The sequence below is a fragment of the Artemia sp. Qi Xiang Cuo genome, chromosome 5 (genome assembly GCF_049724085.1).
Source record: "Artemia sp. Qi Xiang Cuo chromosome 5, ASM4972408v1, whole genome shotgun sequence".
NCBI lineage: Eukaryota > Metazoa > Arthropoda > Branchiopoda > Anostraca > Artemiidae > Artemia > Artemia sp. Qi Xiang Cuo.
In genome coordinates this window covers 13,404,801-13,427,902 of record NC_142798.1, presented here as the reverse complement: position 1 = coordinate 13,427,902, position 23,102 = coordinate 13,404,801, and the positions used below count along the sequence as shown (strand labels likewise).

Genomic DNA, 23,102 nt, shown 5'->3' with positions numbered 1-23,102 from the left:
ATCAATCCTCAAAGGAATTCCTTACAGGATTGACCGTTTTCCCGTCATGTCTTTGGGTTGGATTCTTTTCCACTTTTTCCCTTGTAAACAGATGGATATAATGGGAATTTCAAGGCGAAATATTTAAAAGTTAAAATAATGTCAAGAATAAACCATTCAAAGACTCATAATCTTATAGCAATGGTTGAAGGTTACCCGTATTTATTTGACACCAGTCACAAAGAGTATAAAAACATAAAGAAAAAGCAGCAGATATGGGAGGAAATATCGCTTTTTCTCAATGAACCAGGTAGGTTTACTCAACTTGCTAGGCTATAAGCAAATGGTTATATTCCTGCTGGAAGCACAGACTTATCAGTCATCACAATTTTCTGCCTGATGAAGTTGGATTTTAGTTTTTTTTCCAGTTCAGTCTATTGAAAGTAAAAATTATTTAAGAATATCAATAGCCTAGCCCAAGTTGCATGATAGGCCTAGCCCTGACCTAGGCTTATTTAACATATCTTTTTTTTAAATTAAAGTAAATAAGATTTCATGTAAATAGAAGCCATAAAATTCCCATTTTTATACTAAAAGCTAGACAATATTAACAAGTAGGCTATAGTCATGGCCTAGGGCCCTAACAAGTAGGCCCAGGTAACCCAAAGTAGCCTACTTGGGTGGTGCACAAACTCAGGTGTATATTTTAGATAAAGTCTAGCTTTCATAAGTATAGACAAAATGTTCCTGCTCTTGGATTAGTTGTATATACCTATCAATTTAGACAGTTAGGACTAGGACTAGGCAAGTTGGGATTGGCTGACCACATTGTCAGAAAATGTTTTTGTTCAAAATAAAATTAGGGCAAAAGTTAAACCTACAGCCTTACTTATTTATTAAGTACAAATATTCAGCTTTACAAGACAGTTATCTTTGATTAAATATATCCAAGATTGAATGTGTCTCTGATCTACATTACTTTTCTCTCAGTTTAAGATTAAATGTCCAAAGTTTGGCAACATTTTTCAAATTTGAGCTCTAACTTTAAATGTATGTCCAAGATAAAGCTCAACTTTTGACTGTTGTTGTATATGGAAAATTCCAAAATGTATCGCCCTTTTGATAAGATATTCAGTAAATTTATAGGTGATACTGTAATTTAGCTAGGATAAAAGTGAAGACATGATTTGATCCTTGTTTTATGCTCTTTCATAATACAATAATTGCTTCTGTTGCAAATTGTATCTTGATCCCTTAAAGGGGCCCTAAAGGTATTTCATATGAATTATGAAAGAGCATAGAAAAAGCATCAAATGATGTTTTCACTTTCATCCTAGCTAAATTCTATGGCCCACTGCACATTTACCTTGAACTTTACCCCCCTAATGTGCAAACATATACCCTGAATTGTTGATGGGAAAGTTTAAAATTGCAAAATTCAGCACTATTTTTATGGATTCATTTGAAAAACTTGAAACAGTAGGAAAACGTTTTATATTTGAGTTGCCTAATAAATGAGATTAAAATTTTTATGAATAAGTATATTACTCTTGAACAACTTATTTATAAAATAGTAACAAGTTTTTAACCACTTTTCAATAACTTAACTAGTGTTGATAACTTCTTTGTGGGGTTACAAAAATGATATACCTTTTGGGCTTCTTTAAGGGCTCAAGATGGAATTTACAACAGAAGCAATTATTGTATTATGAAGGAGCATAAAAAAGGCATCAAATGACATTTTCACTTTCATCCTAGCTAAATTATAGTGCCACCTAGAAATTTACCAGATATTAAAGTTAATCACATTTATTAAGAAGAACTTAGACAAATTCAATGATGAAATAATCCAATTTCAAGGTCACCTGACAAGAGATTTAACAGTAATTTAATTATTGAAGCTGTGATAAGCTGTCAAACTGCTTCATACCTTAGTCTGGGGTATAGTTCTAGTTGAGGAGATTCTTGCTAACTTTTGAAGTAGCTGAGCTAGGTAAATGATAAATTCAGTAATGAATACAGAGCCGTATTTATGGGAAAGTTATACCAATCTGACAACTCTCCCTTTCCCTTGTTTCTTGGGCTTAGAAGATAGTACAATGACAGGTCCTATAGGACCCATTTCTAAATTTTGAAAAAAAAGTGTTATGTTCTATTGGTTTTTCTGTTTTTTTTTAGTGGCTTTTGTTTTGAAAGTGCAGTTTCTATTTTTTAGCCTAAAATTAAAGTCATTTCAAGGCTCTTTCCCTCTTGTTCAAAATGGATTTTCACTTTATAAAACCATAAAAATCAGGACTAGGCAAATGTACTGTGCTCAAAACTTTTTCTTGTGAGTTATTTGAGAAGTTCATCGATCTCCCAATATTCACTTTTATAACAATAAATTTATAAAGCATCATCAAAGATTAGTGCCCTTTACAGGGGGGACATGGACGTCTAAATAACTCGCTAGGAAATATCCAAAAGGCTTTACATTTATACTTGGTAGTTTTACCCACCTTCCTCAACCACTTTCCAAGACAGACAAAAGGCCCCTTATCTACAGTTTTACAGAAGAGTTGTGCCATTCAACATCATTTGCAAATATAATGGTTGTTACTGCAAAAATTGTTTTTCCTCTTCCTCTAATTTGCCAGATATAGCTGTGGTCTATATACAAAACTTTTGGTGTCCTGTTGTTTTTCATAATTTTTTATTGCTACTTTTTTCTAATCAACAATTTTCTATTAAATGAGAAAACAATGTAACACTGGGACTCTTTTGAAAAAAAAACTTCCATAATTGTGAACAATACATTAAAAAAACCATAAATAAATTAATTATCACATTCGTCGTAGTGTAATATACCCCCCCCCCCAATGCAGCAAAGTATATTCTTAACATTTTTTACTGTTGCATAACTGTGTTTTTCCTGACCGTCGAGTTGTGTTTGGTGTAGAAAAATTAAGAAGAGAAGAGTTGCCAGACTAGAACAATGGTTTTAGATTGGTTTTTAAAAGGTAGAGGTGAATTCTTGATATGATATAGTCAGGCTCAATAACTGCTAAAAGTGCTTCATTTAGAGGAAGCAGTTTTACTATTAGTGGCTAAAATTGGAGCACTAATAAATGCAATGATGTTCAATATAAAAAAAATACAGCACAGTAAAGTGTTTATGTTGTTTATCAAAGGTCACAGTATGTTTTTAATTGTTAATATTTTTCCATGCTTTTTTTATAAAAAAAATTGTTGTAAATTGTATTGTCATGCCTTGGCTATGCCACTTAAATATGTCAACAACGTATTTTTAAACTTCTTTAAGGATGGGTTTTTACTGTTGACCTGCTTTAAATAGTCTGCAATTTTTTTTTAACTTTTTAGAAAATTACATCATAGAGATCTTGTTTATAAACAAATTTATTATTTATTTGTCTCTATAATTTTTTCTATTCATAATGGACCCTAATTTTTGTCTTGTGCCTTGATATGAGCCTAACACTGTTGTAATCTAATGGTCGCTTGAACATCTTTTTTTTTCACATGAGTTGTCATCTTGAAATTATTTCATTTGCAGTGGGATGGTGTAGAGAAACGTGGGGTTACCTGAGGAGCGAGTTTTTTAAGAAACTATCAGCCAGAAAAGAAAAAAGGAGTGGTGATGGAGGAGGAGACGACATCTACATAAAATGGCCACATTTTAAAGCACTGCAATTTTTGATCAAGTACCACAAACCCCGACTGTAAGTAATATATTATCTTAAATGAGAACTCTAGCAATAGGTTTGAAATTCTCAAAAGACTGACAAAAGTCAAGAGGTATGGACAACAATCATTGACAGAAATTAAAACATGTGAAAGGATATAAATGAAAGGCCTATATATTGTAAGATGGGTCAACCAGCAGTACTGCCCTATTCCCATTGTTGGTAATACTACTGTTTTATTGAAATTAATCACTTAGAGTTTGTTTTATTATTGTTATTTACTCTTTTTTTGCTTTAGTCATTTAACTTTTTCTCTTTTGAATAAGCTTCTAAATTTGGAAAATTAATTTTCACATTCAATAATTTTTAGTTTAATTTGAGATTGATGTTATTATGTTCTCTCATTTTGTATCATCAAAGTAACTAAATCACAAGAGACATGAATTCTATGATATGAGGTTAGAAAACCTTAGAATTTTGAATGATTCTCTAGCCCTTTAGCTAAGTTTGTTTTCTCCAAAACAAAGTTGATGTATAGATTTCTACTTATTTTAATATAAAACCACCCTTAGCCGATAGTAGGTGGTAAGAGACTAGCAATGCTATAGCCACAATTTGTGTTTGAGGATGTGATTATTATAGAAGTAAATGAGAAATCCTCTAATTGCTCCTAGCTGCAATTTAAGGTAATTAAAAAATGCAATAATCGTAGCAACAGACTTATTTTGTTACCCCCCTCCCCCGGCCCTGTTCTTTTGGAAAGGATGAAATAAATTTTCTGAAAAACCAAAATTATGCTGAAAATTTTCAATTTGCCAAAAAAGGTTGAAAATAACATTTTAAAAGTAGTTTTTACACCTGAATGTCACCAAGATATGCATCGTTTCCTATATTTGCAACTTGAATAATTATTTTACAGAATAAATGCCTTTAAAAGTAAAATTTTTCTTCAAATGGTACAAGAATCTCCTACTATTTCTTCCAATTCATGCATGATAGTGATGTGGTCAATAGTTATGTCTGGAAAACCCATCTGACTGATTGGTCATTTCTTTTCTTCAATAAACTTTCTTTTATAGGACTTCTGGAAATTTAGAAGAAGAATATGTGATTGACATAGAAGTGGAAAAAGATTTAATAGCTGAAGACAGCAATACTTACACTGACTTCACCACCTTTGCTCAAGGACCATGCACTTCTACAGCTGCTACTGTGCAACCAACTTGTCTGTCTCCAAATTTTCATACAGGACAGATTGACAGTGTTTTCCCAATTGAATCTACAATAATTAGGACACCTACACCTACAAGGACACCTATTACACCTACACCTACAAGGACACCTACACCTACAAGGTCAACCAATAATTCAGGTTTTAAAAGAAAGGGAACTACTGATCAATTGCCCAGGGAAAATGCAATTAAGCTGATGGAAACAGCCAACAGTATGCTAAATAAAATCCTAGAGGGAAAGAACACCACAGGTAGGGATTCCCACAATGCCGGTTTTTGTGAGACCTTGTGCAAAGACCTTGATTCTTTACCATTGGTCAAACAAGCAAAACTCAGGGCAGAAATTTCGAGGCTGATTGCAGACGCAATAGAAGGCTAACTCTAATGTCAAAAATGTCAATCTGAAAGATAGTTTCAAGAGCTTTTACTTTAGTTTTAGCAGTGCATATGATTTTGTAACTTCTCTGACCTCTTGCAGTTTGATGATTTAATTTTTTATGTGACTTATTTTTTGTATAAAATTTTTATACATAACTATTAAAATTTGTTGATATACTAAAACAGTGATAGAAAGGTAATATTTCATTTGTTTGTATTATCATATTTGTTGTTGACCTACTGAAAATCCAAATAAGCATTCTGACGAGTCATGTGTAGGTTAAATTATATCTATATTTGTCATGCGTCTTGTTAAACCAATATGAATAATTCCTAATCAGGATGGTCCGGTGAAAGGGTAAAACTTTACATACAACAGTTTTAAATTTGCAAAAATTCTTTGAATTGTTATTTTTTTCACTTGTCAGACTTGTTTCAATACCTCTCTTGTAGTCTTTATTTGGTAATTTAAATTTGTTACTCCATCAACTAGTTATATTGTAACCATAAAAACAAAACGTGTATTTAGGGTAATCTTAAAATGCCGAACTGAAAGATAGTTTTTATGTGTTACCTATCCCTCTTTTTTTCAAGATGAGATGTCATTAACACGCTCTATATATATGCCAACACCTTTCTTATAAGAAAAGTAGATCCAGCAATTGTTTTTACATACCTAAAAAATATGTACATAAAGCACTGCTTTATTTCTTGATTAATAGTATTTTTATTTTCGTGTGTGGACACAAGACTTACCAAACTGAGTCAAGGCTTAAGCCACAAAGCCCAATTGCCTCCAAATAATATTATTAATCTTATCCAATATTAAAGGAACTTATTTGTTTTGACAAAATCTTTAGGAATTGAAACATCTAAAGCAACTACAACTGATATGTTAGAACTTAAAAATTACTTGGGAATGTTTTAACTTAACTTTTTGGTTTACATAAAAACAAGAATATATTTGTCTTATACAGGCTCCTTAAAATTTTCCCCTTAAATTGCTGTTCTGTCTCTCCTTCTTCCTTGAATCTCTCTACATATATTTAATTTTGGAACTGTAGATACCTTTAATTTTTCATAAGATTAAAACACAGGAAAAAACAAGTCTAGAAAAGCCCATTTTCAACAGAAGTCCTTTGCCATGACAACTCGCCATTTCAAACAAAGTAGTCTTTAAATTTGTCTCTTATGCTTATTGCACTTGCTGTTGCATTGTTACTCGAAAGCCTTCCAACACTAGGAAGCGTTGGAGTGTTTCGCCATGTCCCCTGAATTATGCAGCCATTAACCTCACGATCAATAGTTCTTTGACAGACATATCTTCTGCTAAGGTCTGAAGTAATTAAGTAATTGTTCAAAACACAAACAGCTTTCACAATTTCATCAACAGTTGTTACTGAGGCTTGTAAACGACCCCTTAAAATTTGGAATCTGGCTGTTAAAATGCCAAAAGCATTCTCCACAATGCGTCTGGCTCTGGATAATCCATGATTGAAAAGTTTTTGTTGATATGAAAGGCCCTCATAGCGTGGAAAAGGCCTCATAAAATTTTCCTTCAGCGGAAATGCTTCATCTCCAACAAACACATGAGGAACTTCAGTGTCAGAATAAGGTAATGCTTTGGGAAGTGGGATAGGCAATCTACCATGATTTAGAGCCTTGCCAAATCCAGATCGAGAAAAAACTGTGCTGTCATTTTCTTTGCCCTTTGCTCCAACATCAATATAGATAAACCGATAGCGGGCATCAACAACAGCTAGTAAAACTAGACTGAAAAACTCATTAAAATTGAAAAAGTCCGACCCACTATTAGGGAGACTGGATTTCACAATGCTTCCCATCTACTGCCCCTATGCAATTAGGAAACTGCCACAGATCCTGAAACTCTTTGGCTATGACCTGAAAATCATCAAGCTCAGGTGGTTTCATGTACAAAGGCTGAAGCTGATTCCAAATTGCCTTGCAGGTTTCTCTGATTATTCCAGAAACTGTTGATCGTCCAACTCTGTAAGCCAAAGAAATGCTTGCCATACTGTCGCCACTTGCAAGATACCTAAGAAAAATAAAAGTTTATGTTAAAAGAGCTTCCTAAAAGCTACTGAATAACTAGAATTGCATTTTGAAAAGTAGGGGAGTAAAAGTCCACTTTTAATAAAAGTTTTCAAAGTATTGAGAAAAGTTGAAAAATTATTTAAGGACAGAGAGAAGGTTAGGTCAAGAAATAAAAAGTTGTGATATTTTTTATGCATTTCTAATCGTAAATAACGTAATCTTTCCCTGTTTTTTTTTTTATTTTACAATGTTGTTGAAAGCAAATGTGTATTAAGAAAGCTCTTTTATTATTAAGGGACTGTGAAAATGTTTCCAACCCTTTGGCACTCCTTTAGGGAAAGTTTAATCCATATTTCTAAGGTTACAAAACTTATTTGTAATGGCTTTTGATAATCAACTCTAAAATGAATAAAATTTTAATATTTTGAATAAGCATAAATAAAAGATTCTGCACATGCTCATATTGTAATCAAAGATTAACATATTTAATTGTTTCTTCTGCAAAGCTTTCATTAAACTTTACATAGCTTTAAGAAAGAAATTATCAGGCTTTAAACTTCTGATGGTTGTCTTTAAACTTATAAATCTTATGTGTTTATTACCATAAAAAGCCAATTATTTTGATGTACAAACAGTTATCAAAACTCCTTATTAGAAATTTGGCTACTATTAGCAAGAGTTGCTTCTTACTTAAAGTTCATTGCCATAAAGTGTTTGATACATACTACAAACTAGCAAGTGTTTTGGAGAACAGATATTGTTTTCCTTACCCTTGTCAAATGTATATAGCAGGTCTTACAGCAGGTCAAATTTATCTCAACAGAGCTAGCCTGATCAATGCCTAAAAAAATGAATTAAAAATAAAAGACCACAAAACATGCGACATTTGTGATATTACTTGCATCAACAAAGGAAGTGGTTATGAGAATGCCATTATTGTTAAAAAAAAAAATACTAGATAAAAAAAATAATCATTTAGCAGATATGGTTTTAAAACTAAACAAAAAAAATCAATATTGAAATAATAACAGGTGTTTAATAAAGTTCAAAAAAAAATAATGTATTGGAAAATTTATAAAAAAAACTTGTGATTTTTTTTTGAATTTTTCACAAACATATATATGAAAATTCATACTGCATAAATTTTACTGGAAGATATGTCTTTACATGTTTGGTAGCCCTCCCCCTCCTTTGGCTACATCATGGCTTGTAAATATAAACTTTCTAATAAGCTTATTAAGTACCACTGTGTCTTCCACTAAGGAAACCTAACAACCAACAATGAAAATTTATTTATTTGAATCCTTACTTACAATGCAATGAGAAAAATAGGAATATTATCTACTTAGTCCGCAAAATCCAGCAATGCATGTTCTAAACTGGCATGACTTCTTGTTCCCTCATTAGGGGTTGGTGTAAAACCTAAAGTTGTGATTCTTTAGTTTGCACCTAAGATATTGAATAAAATTCTAGGTCTCAAACAAGGTGGAGGGGGGAATATGCCCAGATTCTCCTATTTTTTTTTTTAATGTGTTTGTATTTTTCTTCAACAACATTCAATTGATCAGTGTTCAATATATCCAAGCATGAAAGTTGCTAAATGACCTAATATCAATGCAAGAGTTAAAAACGTGCAAAAAATAAAAAGTATACCTTAGAGTTAATGCCAGGCATGCTTTAACCTTAATGGCTGGACGCATCACAGTGTCCTCTGTAGTTATTTTGTTTTCAATAGAGGAAGCCACATAGTTAAGTTGCTCTGAGGTCATACTGTAAGTGGCAAAGAAGAGGTCTGGATCCATTTTTTCCATTTCCTGGGTCAAAGCTGCATAAAAACCATGCACATCCCTAAGCTGAAATGTAACAATTCGTTAGTTCAGATCTAGCCTAATGCTTCCAAATATGAATTAACAATAAAAGACCACAAAACATGTCCAATTTGTGATATTAGTTGCATCAAAAAAGTAAGTGGTTATGAGAATACCAGTCTTATTCTTATTTTACTTGATAAAAGAACCATCAATTAGCAGATATGCCTTAAAAACTTAAAACAAATAATTGCTCTTGAAAGAATAAAAGCTGTTGAATAAAGTTCACAAAAAATAACCTGTTTTTTGTACAAGAACCATGTTTAAATAATTCTATAGCAACCTTCTTGACTTTAATTTGAGCTGATATTTCACTATTTGGATTAGAAGGATTGGTTGTCTTAGCTGTGGTATAGTATGCTCTTGTTAGCTTTTAATTAATTAAATTAGGACTAGCAAAATTATGTCTTCATTGATTGAGAGTCAAGTGAAATTAATAACAAAAAGTTTATACAGATAACCAAAAAAAAAACACGAGAAGTATCAATCTAATATGACAATTAGCTTTAATTATTCTTAAAAAAACTAGATAAGGCTCATTTTAATTATAAACTTGACAAACTTTATGAAGGAAATTACAGAAATGGTTTTCAAGATTTTCATCTATTGATGAAAGAAAGTCACAATTTTGGGAACCGGGATTTCTTCAAAACTTTAACTTAGGAACCCAGTCCAGTTCTAAAATTGCTCACATGGTAGTATGCCTGAGACTCTAGGCAGGCAAGCCTATTAGGCGTAGGATGCTTGTTTACCTGTGACTCCAATCAAATTCAGCCCCCCTTTTGCATACAAGTCCAGTCAACCTTGTCTATCATGAGTCAGCCCAGAAATGCTGATCATCCCTAAAGTTTGGGAGCCCAGAAAGGTTCTGCCCAAAGTTGCATGGATGGATGATATACTACCTATCAAAAAGTAAAAATGACATAAGTTTTTAAACAGTCCTGACAAAGGCTTATGCCAGCTGTGCCTCTCCACTCAGACTATATGTCTTGGTTTTTTCTCTAATTAGCCATGAATTGATGCAAGCAACTTTATTTTAATTGGGAAACAGGATAAGCATGATGCAAGCAGGGTTGTTATAGGTAAATTTGTAGTTGACAACATAATTTATTTACAATGACTTGATGCCTTTGTAACCCAATAATTACTTGTAAGGATTATTTTAAGGACTTCTTTTTCCTTTGTCTTAATAATAAAATGTTATTTTGAAAAAATTTTGTAGGTATTTCTAAAAACAACTTGAAACCCTCTTGAAAAACAGCTTGGCATTTTTTTGCCAGTTTTTTTAGTTGTAGTGCTATTTTTATATTTTATTTTTTGGTTTTATGACTCCAAAATGCAAAATTGGTCCTTTGGGGTTTGTGATAGACTTTTTTTGAAATAAATATTTTATCTTTTAAACCTCTCAAAAATGGCATCTGTTTTGCCATGATGTCATTTTCAAGGTTTTAGGCTCTTTTTAAAATCCCTGCAAATTTGTCTTCAAAATTCTTTTTTACTATTAAAGCTAAAGAAAAAAATAATTACTAATCCTCAATCAACTACAAATGGTTATTTTTGTTAGTAAAATCCTAGTTTAGCTACTTATTTTATCTTGGAAAGGGGTTAGGAAAGGGAAACATTCAGTAATGATTCCAGGGCCAAAAACATACTCTGGGAAGGTATTGTTAAGCTTCCATCTTAACCCTCTTCTGATTTCTAAGTCTTAGAAATTTCCTACTTGACAGGTCAACATATATTGAAATTTTGAAAAACAATATATTACCTTAATTTTCAGTTATCATTTTGTCTTTCTGTAGTTTCATAAGACAACCATTTTTAAAGGTCCCTGTCCTGTAGAGGGAGGAGTGGAAGTAGTTACTACCACTGGAATTAAGTACAAAACTAGAATTTTACCATTTTTTCTAAATAGTAAGTTTTTTTTAGGAACAAGTTGACAGTTTTTTTTATTTATGTTGTCTCTTTACCCTTTTGGTTCTCCTTGAGAGCTTAAAATGTAATTTGCCAGAGAAGAGATTACTGAATAATAAAAGCATCATAAAAAATAATTGGGTGATGTATTTACTTTTATCCTAGGTACATTATGTTGAAAATGGTAAAATTCTACTTTAGCTACATTTGGCTATCTTGAAAAGGGGTTTGGTTAGGGAAATGAAACTTTCAGGGATAGATCTACAGGCTTAAGTATGTCCTGGGAAGGTATTTTGAAGTACCCACCTCCACTCCTTTCTCTAGAGGGTCCTGACCTTTGATGAACTTTAAAAATCAGTGTGTTATAAAGATGAAACTTGTAAAATAGATCTTATGCTTAAAATGAAGTACAACAAAATTGTTTTCAGCTTCAGAACTTTTCTCAATCCTGATTTATAAGGTTTTAAAGATATGCAAATACATTTCCTATATTTTGAAAAAAAAACATTGATATGTCTTAAGATTCTACTCAGACAACAGGAATTGGGTGTTCAGAACTAAATCCAGAGAAAAAGAAACTTATAACTGAAAATTAAGGTAAAATGTTGTTTTGTCAAAATATCAATACGTATGGACCTGTCATGTAGGCAAATTTCAGGACCCTCTAGAGGAAGGAGTGGAGGTAGGTACTTCAAAATACTTCCCTGATATATTTTAGTCTGTAGACACATCCCCGAAAGTTTCATTTTCCTAACCTTGCCCCTTTTCAAGATAGCTAAAGTAGAATTTTACCTTGCAAGCTTCAAATTGATGGTAGGCCTAACCAAAATGTAAACATAGGATTTTGGGCCAAATACCAACCTGCCATGCTGGGCGGACATGCCATCTCCTCTTATTTTTTTCTGAATTAACTAACTCCTCAGATTCTAGCAAACTGGAGCTAGCTAAAGCTACTGAAAACGCTACCAAGGCTAAGGATTCTGAGTCTGAATCATTCATGCTCTATTGATTTAAAATTTTTGCTTCCCTTTATGACGATTAATGCGTTCAAACACTTTCCCATGCGTGTGAACACTTTCCCATTGATCCTTGATAGTTTTCCCTAATCGTTTTCCCATCCGTGTGAACTAACTATTATGGCATTTCCCAATACTATCACTGCACTGAAAAAGTAAAATGGTTATCTTGCCATCTGACGGCTATCCCAAATATTAACAAAAACAATTTATGGTGACTATACAAACCTTGAACAATTTGCTTGGCTTTCTGAAGAAGTCCGAATGATAACTGTAGTAATGTAATAACCTAACAAACAATGGTAATAAAAAGGAAATTCATTTTGGCATAAAAAAGCATAGATTCCTACTGTTTCTTTCAAGAAAGAAAGATAGCATACCATTTTTTAGAAAAGTCGAAAAAATTGTGAATTGTTTGAGAAGCAAATTGGATAGAATGAGATGGCCAGTCGGTGGATCTGATTCATTTCAGGAGGGACTTAAATCCAAGTTTAGTAAAGGTGAAGATTAAAATTGAGATTCCTGCATATTCAACATGTTTAAACAAGGTTGAAAATCCTTTTCAGTGGTAGAGTTTCTATCTTATAGTTGAAAGTATGCATTAATGAGAAGGAGTGTGGATTATTTATGTGCGCTTCATGGCACCTTTTCAGTTACCACAGTTAAACTGTCCTGCTCAACCGACGTGTCCTGTCCCAGTAATTTACTCAGTTGTAAATCGAGTGCGTCGAACTGCGATTTACTGTAGAAATATAGCGGGGATCATCCATACATTTACCTGTCAGAAGCCAACACATATGTGACGTTTCACAAATATATTTTTGTGGAGGATACGTTTTTTAAGTCAACACCTATTGCTGCTAAGAGCGGCAGTTTCAGCCATTGCTAAAACTATCACGTAACAAGCTCATATGAGTAAAATGGGAAAAACAGAACCTACGTCTTAAAATAGCTCCTCATTTGTTTAGGGGGACTGTAAAAATGTATTTTAATCATACATATTTGCACATACACCGTTTAACTCTCCTAATTTCAAAGAACTGACGTATCTGAGTCATTTAGTTGAGAGCCTTTATATTAAAGTAGACAAAAATATGGAATGCTAAATGGAATAAGACAAATGTTATATCGGTATACTTTAATTGTTTGATTTAGTTCAAAATATTGATTCAGTTTTTTTTTGTCTTGGATAGAATTACTAGTTTCGTTGGTGTGCGATTTTTGTCCAAAAGCTTCCCGTAAATAACAATGTTAAAATACAGGTGCATGAATATAAAATAATAATGTAATAACGTTATAACGTAATAACGTTATTGATAAAGCCATTCAAAGTTTCAAAATAATCTTTGCAACAAGGAATTTCAATTACAAGTTCAACCAGTCAAAACTAAGATTTTTAGATGGACCTAGTCGCTGAATCCTTTTTTCATACGCTATGGCCCTCTTTGCCCAAGAACTTGCGTAGGTAAGTTGTTCCAAGCCACTTGGAGTAAAAATTTGGCCTTAATTAGGGGAACAGATGCTTTTTTTAAACTAGTTATTGTGTGTTTGGGTTCCCTAGCTCCAGGAAATTAGGAATAGAAGTTTAAAGTTGATACAAAAAACAGTTTTTGCCCATTTTAGGCTATATTAACTTTTAAAACAGGATCATCAAAATAAGACACTTTGCAATCAACAACTATATCGAGTGAGGTGGTATGTCTACAAATCTTCGATAAAAAAAATATTAGAAAAAAGCCTCAAACCAAAAAGTCAGCCTGAACAGTCCTTAAATTTCGTAATTGTCTTCACAACCCATAAGTTGCTACGCATACAATTTTACAAAACGTTAATATATTTACTAAAAAGAGGTCTACAAAAAGTATAGGTGGAGCTGATTCTTGTTTTTTGTGAAGCGAATATTAAGGATTTTGAAGCGAATTTCGGTAATTCTAGGTAGTCTATGCTATTATATCCAGTGAATTTTAGTAGTTCCAAGTAGTCTATGTTTTTATTTCCGTTGATTGTGTTTAACTGACGTCTTCTATAACTCAAATCACGAAAATAACAGCAAATAGACTAGATGGAGACGGGCAGATGGAGAGTTGGGCTGGTGGGCAGATGGTATCTGACATGGAAACAAAGCAAATAAACATTTAAATAAATGCGATATAAATTTATCTTCACATATCGTACAGTGAGGTAAGATGTCGGCCTTATACATTCAATTAACGTTGTCATGCGGTTTCATGCTCGGGTGCTCAAGATACAATCCAAGTTTTAAAAATATTTGCAGTACTTAGAGTTTCTTTTTTTAATAGCGGGAGCTGCAGCACATTAATAACTTGATAATTTTCTGCATGATCTTGCAATCAGAAATTTAACAACCGTATCTTTTACTAATGGAAGCCCATAACTTGATGGTGACCTGCTTGTTCTGGCAATTAGATATTTACCAGCCGTATAAACGGTCTGTCTATATAACAGAAATCATTGCCTCATGCCTCATAATAAACATCAACTATCTCGATTATGCAACCTTGGCAAGAGCGGTGGCCAACCTCTGTGCCAACCTCTGTGCAGGCGACTGAAACCAAAAATCTACTAGTATTTATTTACTAGATGTAATATTAAATTAAATAAACTAAATATTTATTGACTACAATATTTGATCAAATACTTACTATCTATAAAAATTTGCTACAGTATATTTGTTTAACATAATGTTGTAAAAGGCTTGATAGAAATTGAAATAAAAAAGGACCTCCAACTCTGCCCTACAAAATCAAAAAGTTATTTTTATTCATTAAGTTTTTTTTGTCAAATTTTAAATTTGGCTTGTTGAATCTTCGACAAGCAGAATCTGTCTCAATTAAGACACTGAGTCATCGGTCTTGTTTCATTTGATTGTCCATATTTATGATTATAACCAATTGTAAATTTAATTTTTTGGGGCTGTTCTCTTGATCTTATCACGTTTGATAGCTCAGGTGGTTTCAAAGAATCGTCAATAATAATTGTAAATTGTTTTTTTTGGGCCTGCTTACTGACATTTTATAACTGGTCACATTATAACCTGTAAGCTTAATCACATAGCGAGTTGATTTATCTGACAAAAAAATAAACTAATTTCAAAGATTTAAGGTATTTGTAAGTTTTAATTAAAACACTAAAATTATTTCTCAGGACCACAAAATTTTTACAGTTTAAATAATAACTAGCGATTTAAAAATTTGTCAACTTGTCATTCCATGTGCTTAAAACAAAAGAAATTTGGCAATGTTTTTGGAATATGAAATGGAAATGGTATTTGTATATTGTCTACTAAGCTTCAAACTTTTGATTTCTTTTTTGCGGTTTTTGAATTGTTGTATTCCCCTGTTAAAATACATATAAATATATTTGCAATTACAGTTTTTTACTTTTTACTTAATTTAATGCCTTTTCATTCTGCAGTCTCCTGCATATGGATTTTAACTGTCAGTTGTCTTTTAACCGCATACAATTTGATATAATTGGCTGTCTTCTCATACTGTAGTCTTTTCAAAAATATTTCATTATTAAAGCAAGTCCGATTTGTAACAACGATATCTACAAAGCTTCAAACTTTTGATTTTCTTATTTAAGGTTTTTGAATAGTTTTAATCCCTTCTTAAAATATATACAAATAATTTTGCAAATACCATTTTTTGCTCTAGACGTAATTTAATGTCTTCATACGGTATCTTTTCAAAGATATTTGATTTTTAATGAAAATCCAATTTCTAACAACGATTTTTACCAAGCTTCAGTTTCTGGGTTTCTTTTGAAGGTTTTTGAATTATTGTAATCCCTTTTTTAAATGTGTAAATTTTTTTTTGCGATTACCTGTTTTATATTTCGGGGGGTGTAATGGGTGGTGTTAACTGATTGTCTTATCAAATATATTTGATTATTGAAGCAAGACCGATTTCTAACACCGATTTTCTACTGAGCCTCAAACCTTTTGTTTTCTTTTTTAAAGTTTTTGAACTATTGCAATCCCTTGTTAAAATATATAAAAATATTTTTGCAATTCCAGTTTTTTACTTAATTTAATGTCTTTTGACGCTGCATTCTTCTATACATGGAGTTTTACTGTCGCTTGTCTTTTAACCGCATACAATTTGAAATGATTTCATACTGCATACTGTCTTTTCAAAAATATTTTATTATTAAAGCAAGTCCGATTTGTAACAACGATATCTTGAAGGCTTCAAACTTTGTTTTCTTTTTTAAGGCCTTTGAATGGTTTTAATCCCTTGTTAAAATATAGACAAATATTTTTGCAATTACACCAGTTTTTCGCTCTTTACGTAAGTTAATGAGAAAGAAAAGAAAAGGAGAAAGAAAAGTTCGTTTAAAAAGCCACGGGATGACACCATAAATAAGAAATAAGTTGAAACAGCAGTTAACAGCCAGCTTATGAAATCTCAGTGGTCTTTCATCAATTTCAGTGGGATCTCAAGGGGATAACTAAATCCCCTAGGGTCAAGATTCAAAATTTAGCCATTCTTAAAAAAGGAAGGTAGTATAATTTTTAAAGCACATATTATAACTTTATACGAGAGCAAAAATAAGGATCTTGAACTTTTTGTTTTGTCCGAGGGTTTGAAAGAGACATTCTGCAGAAACTACAGTTAGCATTCAAGTACAGATGCATTATTTTGGCATTTACAAAATAATGTATCGTAGTCTATGACTTACAGGTACCCAAATATCTATTTCCAATAATTGCCAGTCTCAAATACACCTACCAATATTATCAGTGCATAAAATACACTAGAGAAATGTTTCTCTCATTCTTATAAAGGAAGGAGATACGCCCTTTCGTTTCAAAGACACAACGAAATATTACATAGCTGACGTTGCATGAAGCCAAAGCAATCTTTTTCGCTTTGCTACTTGGTAAATGTGCAGACTGAGGGAAAACAATGTCCGAGTACAATGCAACAGCAAAAGAGCAGAAACGCGAATAACTTCTGCAAATAAACTAACACTATCTACTTTAATGTTCAGTATGGAAAATCATCGGTCGAGGGTGAAAACTCGAGGAATTCACTAATGATCCAGACCATTTTTCACATTTTCCTTCAGCGTTTGCGTTTTCTTATCAAACAAGCGTGTAAATTTTATACTGGTTCGAATAATAAATCGATAGCGGAAGAGTGCAATTTTTATCGCAATCATTAGAACACCTGATCTCTGTGGCCTGAACAGAAAAAAAAAATATGCTAAGGACAACAGTATTGACTGTCATACTTCCAATAACCAATTTTCGATGTTATGACGGTTCGAGGTTCTGACAGATTTTTTTGTCGATATTATGGCTGATTTTCTACTGCTCCTGACGGCTCGATGTTATGACGCCTTCCCCTTTTAAACTTGTATAACTTTTTCTACATTTTTGGCTTTATGCCATATCGAAATTAGCACTGTAATTAAGCGGATTCGGAACAATTTTATAACCAAATTATGCTCACCCCTCTCCCCCGAAAAAATCCCCTCCCCCAAATATGTATATATATATATATATATATATATATATATATATATATATATATATATATATATATATATATATATATATCCCAGTAGCAAATATTATATGTGAGGGACGGGCAAATTGCTTTACTTACAGCCTCTTTCCCACCTCAGGGACTCTGGGAGTATAACAGCCAAAAGGCATAGCTATTGAACCTATTAACTATTTTGAATCAAATGGCTATCTCAAAATTTTGATTTGATGTCTTTGGGTAAAAAAGGGAGGTGAAACGCGGGAGCTAGTTGCCCTCCAGTCTTTTTGGGCACTTCAAAACGGCACTAGAACTTACTATTTCCTTTTAAATTAGCCCTCTTCCGATCTTCTTGGGCCACTGGTTCGATACGATCACCTTTGGAAAAAATAAACAAAAAGAAAATACGCATCTGTGATTTTTCTTCTGGTAAAAATACAAAATTCTACATTTTTTAGATAGGAGCTTGAAACCTCTACTTTTTTAGATAGGGGCTGGGCTCTCTGATACGCTGAATCAGACAGTCGTTTTTCTAATATCGTTTGTCTTATTGGGGGTGTTTTACCCCTTTTTGATAAACAAACAAAATCTGTAGTTTTTGATCAGCTTAAAAAGCCGATTCTTTTAATGTATCCATTGATACCAAAATTCTGTTTTTAGAGTTTCAGTTACTGCTAGGCTGAGTCGCTTCATACTACGTTAGCACGTAACAGTTCGTTGGGACGAACTGTTTGATTATTAAATCTTACATATTTCCCAGCTTTTGTTTATTTACTGTTTTCCTTTGGAAAGACATTGTCTTTAAGAAAACGTGTGAAGTAAAAATGGAATGTTGGGAATATAAAATAAGCAAAAAAATTAGTATTTTTCGTAGTATTTTCATTGGAATTCGTAATTAATTATTAATTCAATTTTTTTCTTTCCTCTAAGGTTAAAAGTTTAATTTAAAAATGCAATTTTTTTGTCTTTCAGGTACAGTTTTAAATTGTAGGGCTTCTCAACTTAAAAAAAAAAACAATGTGGGACGACCGATAGATAAGATAAAAAAAATTGCTATCACAAGCCCCCGAAGCGCCAAATTCGAAGAGACCTATTGGTAATTTTTATTCATCAACTGATGAGACAATTTTAGGACCACCCCCTCCCCCATAATTAGACCTCACATAGCTCGGGCTGGCGCTTTTTCGCTGTACAAGTGCTGTCTTATATTAAGAAATTGATAATATATATAAGGACAAGAATCCGGATTGAGTTAACCCTTGACCTTACCTGACCTGGTCATCTTTGGAAAATACTCTAACTGTGGGGTGTGGAGACACCACCATTTGCGTGGGCAAAACTGGGGGGGGGGTCATATTCCCTTTCAACTATTCAGAACGAATATTTTTCAACAATAATTACGATAGTTATTGATCAAAGGGAAATATTAAAAACGAGTTTTGTTTATTATATTTTTGTTAGAAAAAGGGATCAACAATACACAGGAATCATGCCCTGAAACAGTCTTTATAAAAAGTACCGAACGGCGGCAAATTTTAAGGTCTTTTTGAAACAAATATACTTAGGAGGGGCGGGAAATCAATGCCAAGAAAAAAGTATATCTTTAGTAGACAACTCATTTTTTAGGGGGGGAAAGGGTCTTTAAGAGATCCTTCCCTGGTATCAGTTAAAGTATCGCCATTTTCAATGCCCTGGAGTTTCGATCTGATATTACTAACAAAAGTTTTTATGTTGTGCGTAATTTGCTTGCACTTTAGAACGCCAACTCAATAACAATTAAACATTTACCTGGAATTTTTGAATAGTAAATCAGAAAGTCTGCATGTTTCGGGATTTTGTAGGAGTAGGAGATCGAACCCGAGTCTCTTTCAGTATTGCCACGGAGGGTAAAAAGAGTTCCTGAGTCGAGTCGATCGTCTTGGCAGGTATTAAATATAATTACCGCTGGTATACGATTATCTTTGAAAGACTGCAGTGTGAAAAGACTTCAAAAATGCAGTTTTTGGTGGAAAAATTTATTCTCTTTTAGAAAAAATTTATTTTAGTTACTATAAATTTTTAACCCAATTAATTTCCTTTAGAATGAGCTATTGAACAACTCTCTACGATGTTCCAGTGCCAAGCTATCTGTGGAAAAGAAAAAAGAAAAAAATATTTCGTTTAGGCAGAATGTTGTAGTAGCCGCCACTTTTCTTGATTTTCAAGCCAATATATTTTCCTTGCTGTTCAAGCCAAGGGACAGAAAGTTTCCTATACAGGGGTTTTGGACAAGGCGGTTCTAATGGTGTACTTTTTGTTTTGATCTGACTCCTCTGTTAGGAACTATGGGTTTTTATATTTCTTAACATTGGACGTGATCTTCTCTTACTAGGTTGCTAGCTACCGCTGCAACCCGGAAAAAAGAAAAAAATATCTCGTTTAGGCAGAATGTTGTAGTAGCTGCCACTTTTCTTGATTTTCAAGCCAATATATTTTCCTTGCTGTTCAAGCCAAGGGACAGAAAGTTTCCTATACAGGGGTTTTGGACAAGGCGGTTCTAATGGTGTACTTTTTGTTTTGATCTGACTCCTCTGTTAGGAACTATGGGTTTTTATATTTCTTAACATTGGACGTGATCGTCTCTTACTAGGTTGCTAGCTACCGCTGCAACCCGGATTAATACTTATTCCATCTGGTCTAGTGGTTTAGGACAGTTGGCTTACATTCGACCAGTTCGGGTTCGAATCCTGGTGTGGTAATTATTTTTAAAACATAATCTGAAGAACTTGACTAACTAATTTGACAAGACATTGGTTACTAAGGACAAGAGTTCAATTCTTAGTATAATGAAAAAATCGAAAAAGAAACAAAATTACACCCCCTTCCCTATGAATTTTCAAATACATTTTGCCCCCCCCCCCAATTTTCATGAACTAGCGCAAATGTAAACAAAGTAAGAATTATGAACGATGAAGAGGCAAATAATTGAGGGATGAAATTGATTACATCGTTACACCATTTGAAGTATGAGGCATATTCAACCATATTAAAGACCAGTACTAATTGAAACAGGAACACCACTTGGACGAGGATCAGAGGTACCATGGGTACAGTGTTTATTAGAGGCTCCCAAAAATGAAAAAAAAAAATGCATATCCGCATGCTTTAGAGATAAAGCACCCCCCCCCCCCGATCAGCAGTAAAGAGGATAATCCACCTCAAGGGATGAAGGTCCCAAAAGAAACAAGCCAAAAGCTTGGTTTAACTTCATGGGAAAATATCAAAACTCTGAAAGGACTCTGCACGTTTGACTGCAACTGATCAAATGGATTCATCTCATCAAGTTATTGACACAAGAATGTGGTGATTGCTGATTTTTAAGCTCCATGGTTTCAATTTAGATTAAACAGACAATGATAGCAAAACGATAAATGGAGAAAGGAAGAATAATAAAAATTTTAAATGAAAAGAGCTTACCTTGAATATGAAATCTCAGAGGATGAAAACTGAGAGGATGAAGTTGAAGGTATTTGACGGGCAGCATTAATCAACGTCTGAGCCTCCGTAAATCCTTCACCTGTTCTCTTCAGACGATTCAAAATGGCTTGTCTAACTAAAGCATTTCCAACCTCTTTTACTGCCATCTACAAAATAAATCATTCCATAAAAAATGATACTTTGTGATCCTTTTCCTGCGTTTCCCTCGGTCAGGCTGGACCCTACTATAAAATCCGACAAAATACAGGACGGTTTTTATATCCTTTCGTAACAATATTCAAGTTGAGCGAACCAAATACGAGAAAGCGCAGAAAAAAGTATACAAAAAGCTGAGTAACTTTATTAAGTTACTCAGTTTGTTAGTATCTCTAACAAAATATTAAAATCTTCGAGTATAGAATTAATCTCTTAAATAAGGATGGTACATTCAAGAAAGTTGTACACTTTAAAAAACACAATCTTCTGTTTCGTCTCAGATAAATACATTTTCCAAATAAAACTGTCAGGTATAATGAATTCACAAAGCAGTATCTTTAAATTGAAATATCAAAGTATAGTGTAATACCACACTTCATCATCTTGGTAACATATCAATCATTGGTTTAATAAAAAAATATCATTGCCTGTACTTTAAAACACACTGTACAATTGTATATAGATTTAACTGATATAAACCAGTGTTTCATATCATTAACAAAATAGCAAACAACAATTAAAAAATTATCTATTCCAATTTTGACACCTGCCCAACTTCGAACTGGACATCTTCACAGCTAGGTACATAGGCCTATAGTTTTATATCTAATATCTTTTTAAAATGGTTAAAAGGGGACAATATTGGATGTTTGGACATCTCGGTCGTAGTATCGAAGATTTTGGCATAGCCTTGAATTGATCTCTTTGAAAAATGTATACGAACAATGTTTGAAACCAGTCGAGACACAGGGCGAGATGTGTCCGAACAGTTCCCACCCGGGTGCCTGGGGGGGAGTGGGAGGCAGCTATCACTTCCTGTCGGTTGATGTTATATTTCTTAACATTGGACGTGATCGTCTCTTACTAGGTTGCTAGCTACCGCTGCAACCCGGATATCATATCTTATATGTCACTTATTTTCTATAAGTCTTCGATAGTCTGATGGTAAGCATGCCCATTTGTTACGTGGGAGAGTGGGGTTCGATTCCCTGTTGGGAACAACTTTTTATGTGTTGAATTAAAAGCAGTATCTTTTAAATTTAAAATTTAAAAAAGAAACTTGTTTATTTATATACTAGCTAAAATGATGAAGATAATATGAATGAACCACAGGGTTCAGTTTCTTTGGGTATGAGTTTGTTTTTTAACAATAAATACAAACAGGAAAAAGCCTACGGCTTTTTCTTCTTTTAAATAGTAAGAGACGAAGCTCAAAAAATCAAGTAGCTAACTAAGTCTAATGTATGGAATGGTTTGTTATAATAGTGATCGTCTTTTAATGTAATGCAGTGTGAAAAGACATCGAAAATGCAGTTTTTGGTGGAAAAATTTATTCTCTTTTAGAAATAATTTATTTTAGTTACAAAAGGTTTTTAACCCAATTAATTTCCTTTAAAATGAGCTATTGAACAACCCTCTACGATGTTCCAGTGCCAAGCTATCTCTGGATACAAAAAAAAAGAAAAGAGAAAAAAATATCCCGTTTGGGGAGAATAACGTGGTTAAAGTCAATTTTCTTGATTTTCAAGCCAATATATTTCCCTTGCTGTTCAAGCCAAGGGACATAAAGTTTCCTATACAGGGGTTTCGGACAAGGCGGTTCTAATGGAATACTTTTTGTTTTGATCTGACTCCTTTTTTAGGAACTATGGGTTTTTATATTTCTTAACATTGGACGTGATCGTCTCTTACTAGGTTGCTAGCTACCGCTGCAACCCGGAAAAAATAATTAGCTAGTTTTACAAGACATAGGTAACTAAGGGCAAGAGTTCGTTCTTTAATATAAAACTTTAAA

The 23,102-nt window shown here is 33.1% G+C and overlaps 1 protein-coding gene across 2 annotated transcripts; it reads left to right on the top strand.

Annotated features, from left to right (window-relative positions):
- Nucleotides 1-153: 153 nt before the first annotated feature.
- Nucleotides 154-5,623, top strand: LOC148951831 (uncharacterized). Of its 2 annotated transcripts, none has more exons than XM_089088732.1 (3): nt 154-289; nt 3,533-3,698; nt 4,742-5,623. In XM_089088732.1, exons 1-3 carry the CDS (start codon nt 181-183, stop codon nt 5,271-5,273), a joined length of 807 nt encoding a protein of 268 aa, XP_088944858.1. In that variant the 5' UTR covers nt 154-180; the 3' UTR covers nt 5,274-5,623. The 2 variants fall into 2 exon arrangements, with proteins under 2 accessions (XP_088944858.1, XP_088944859.1); XM_089088733.1 differs by lacking the exon at nt 154-289 and adding an exon at nt 366-422.
- The last annotated feature ends 17,479 nt before the right edge of the window (nt 5,624-23,102 follow it).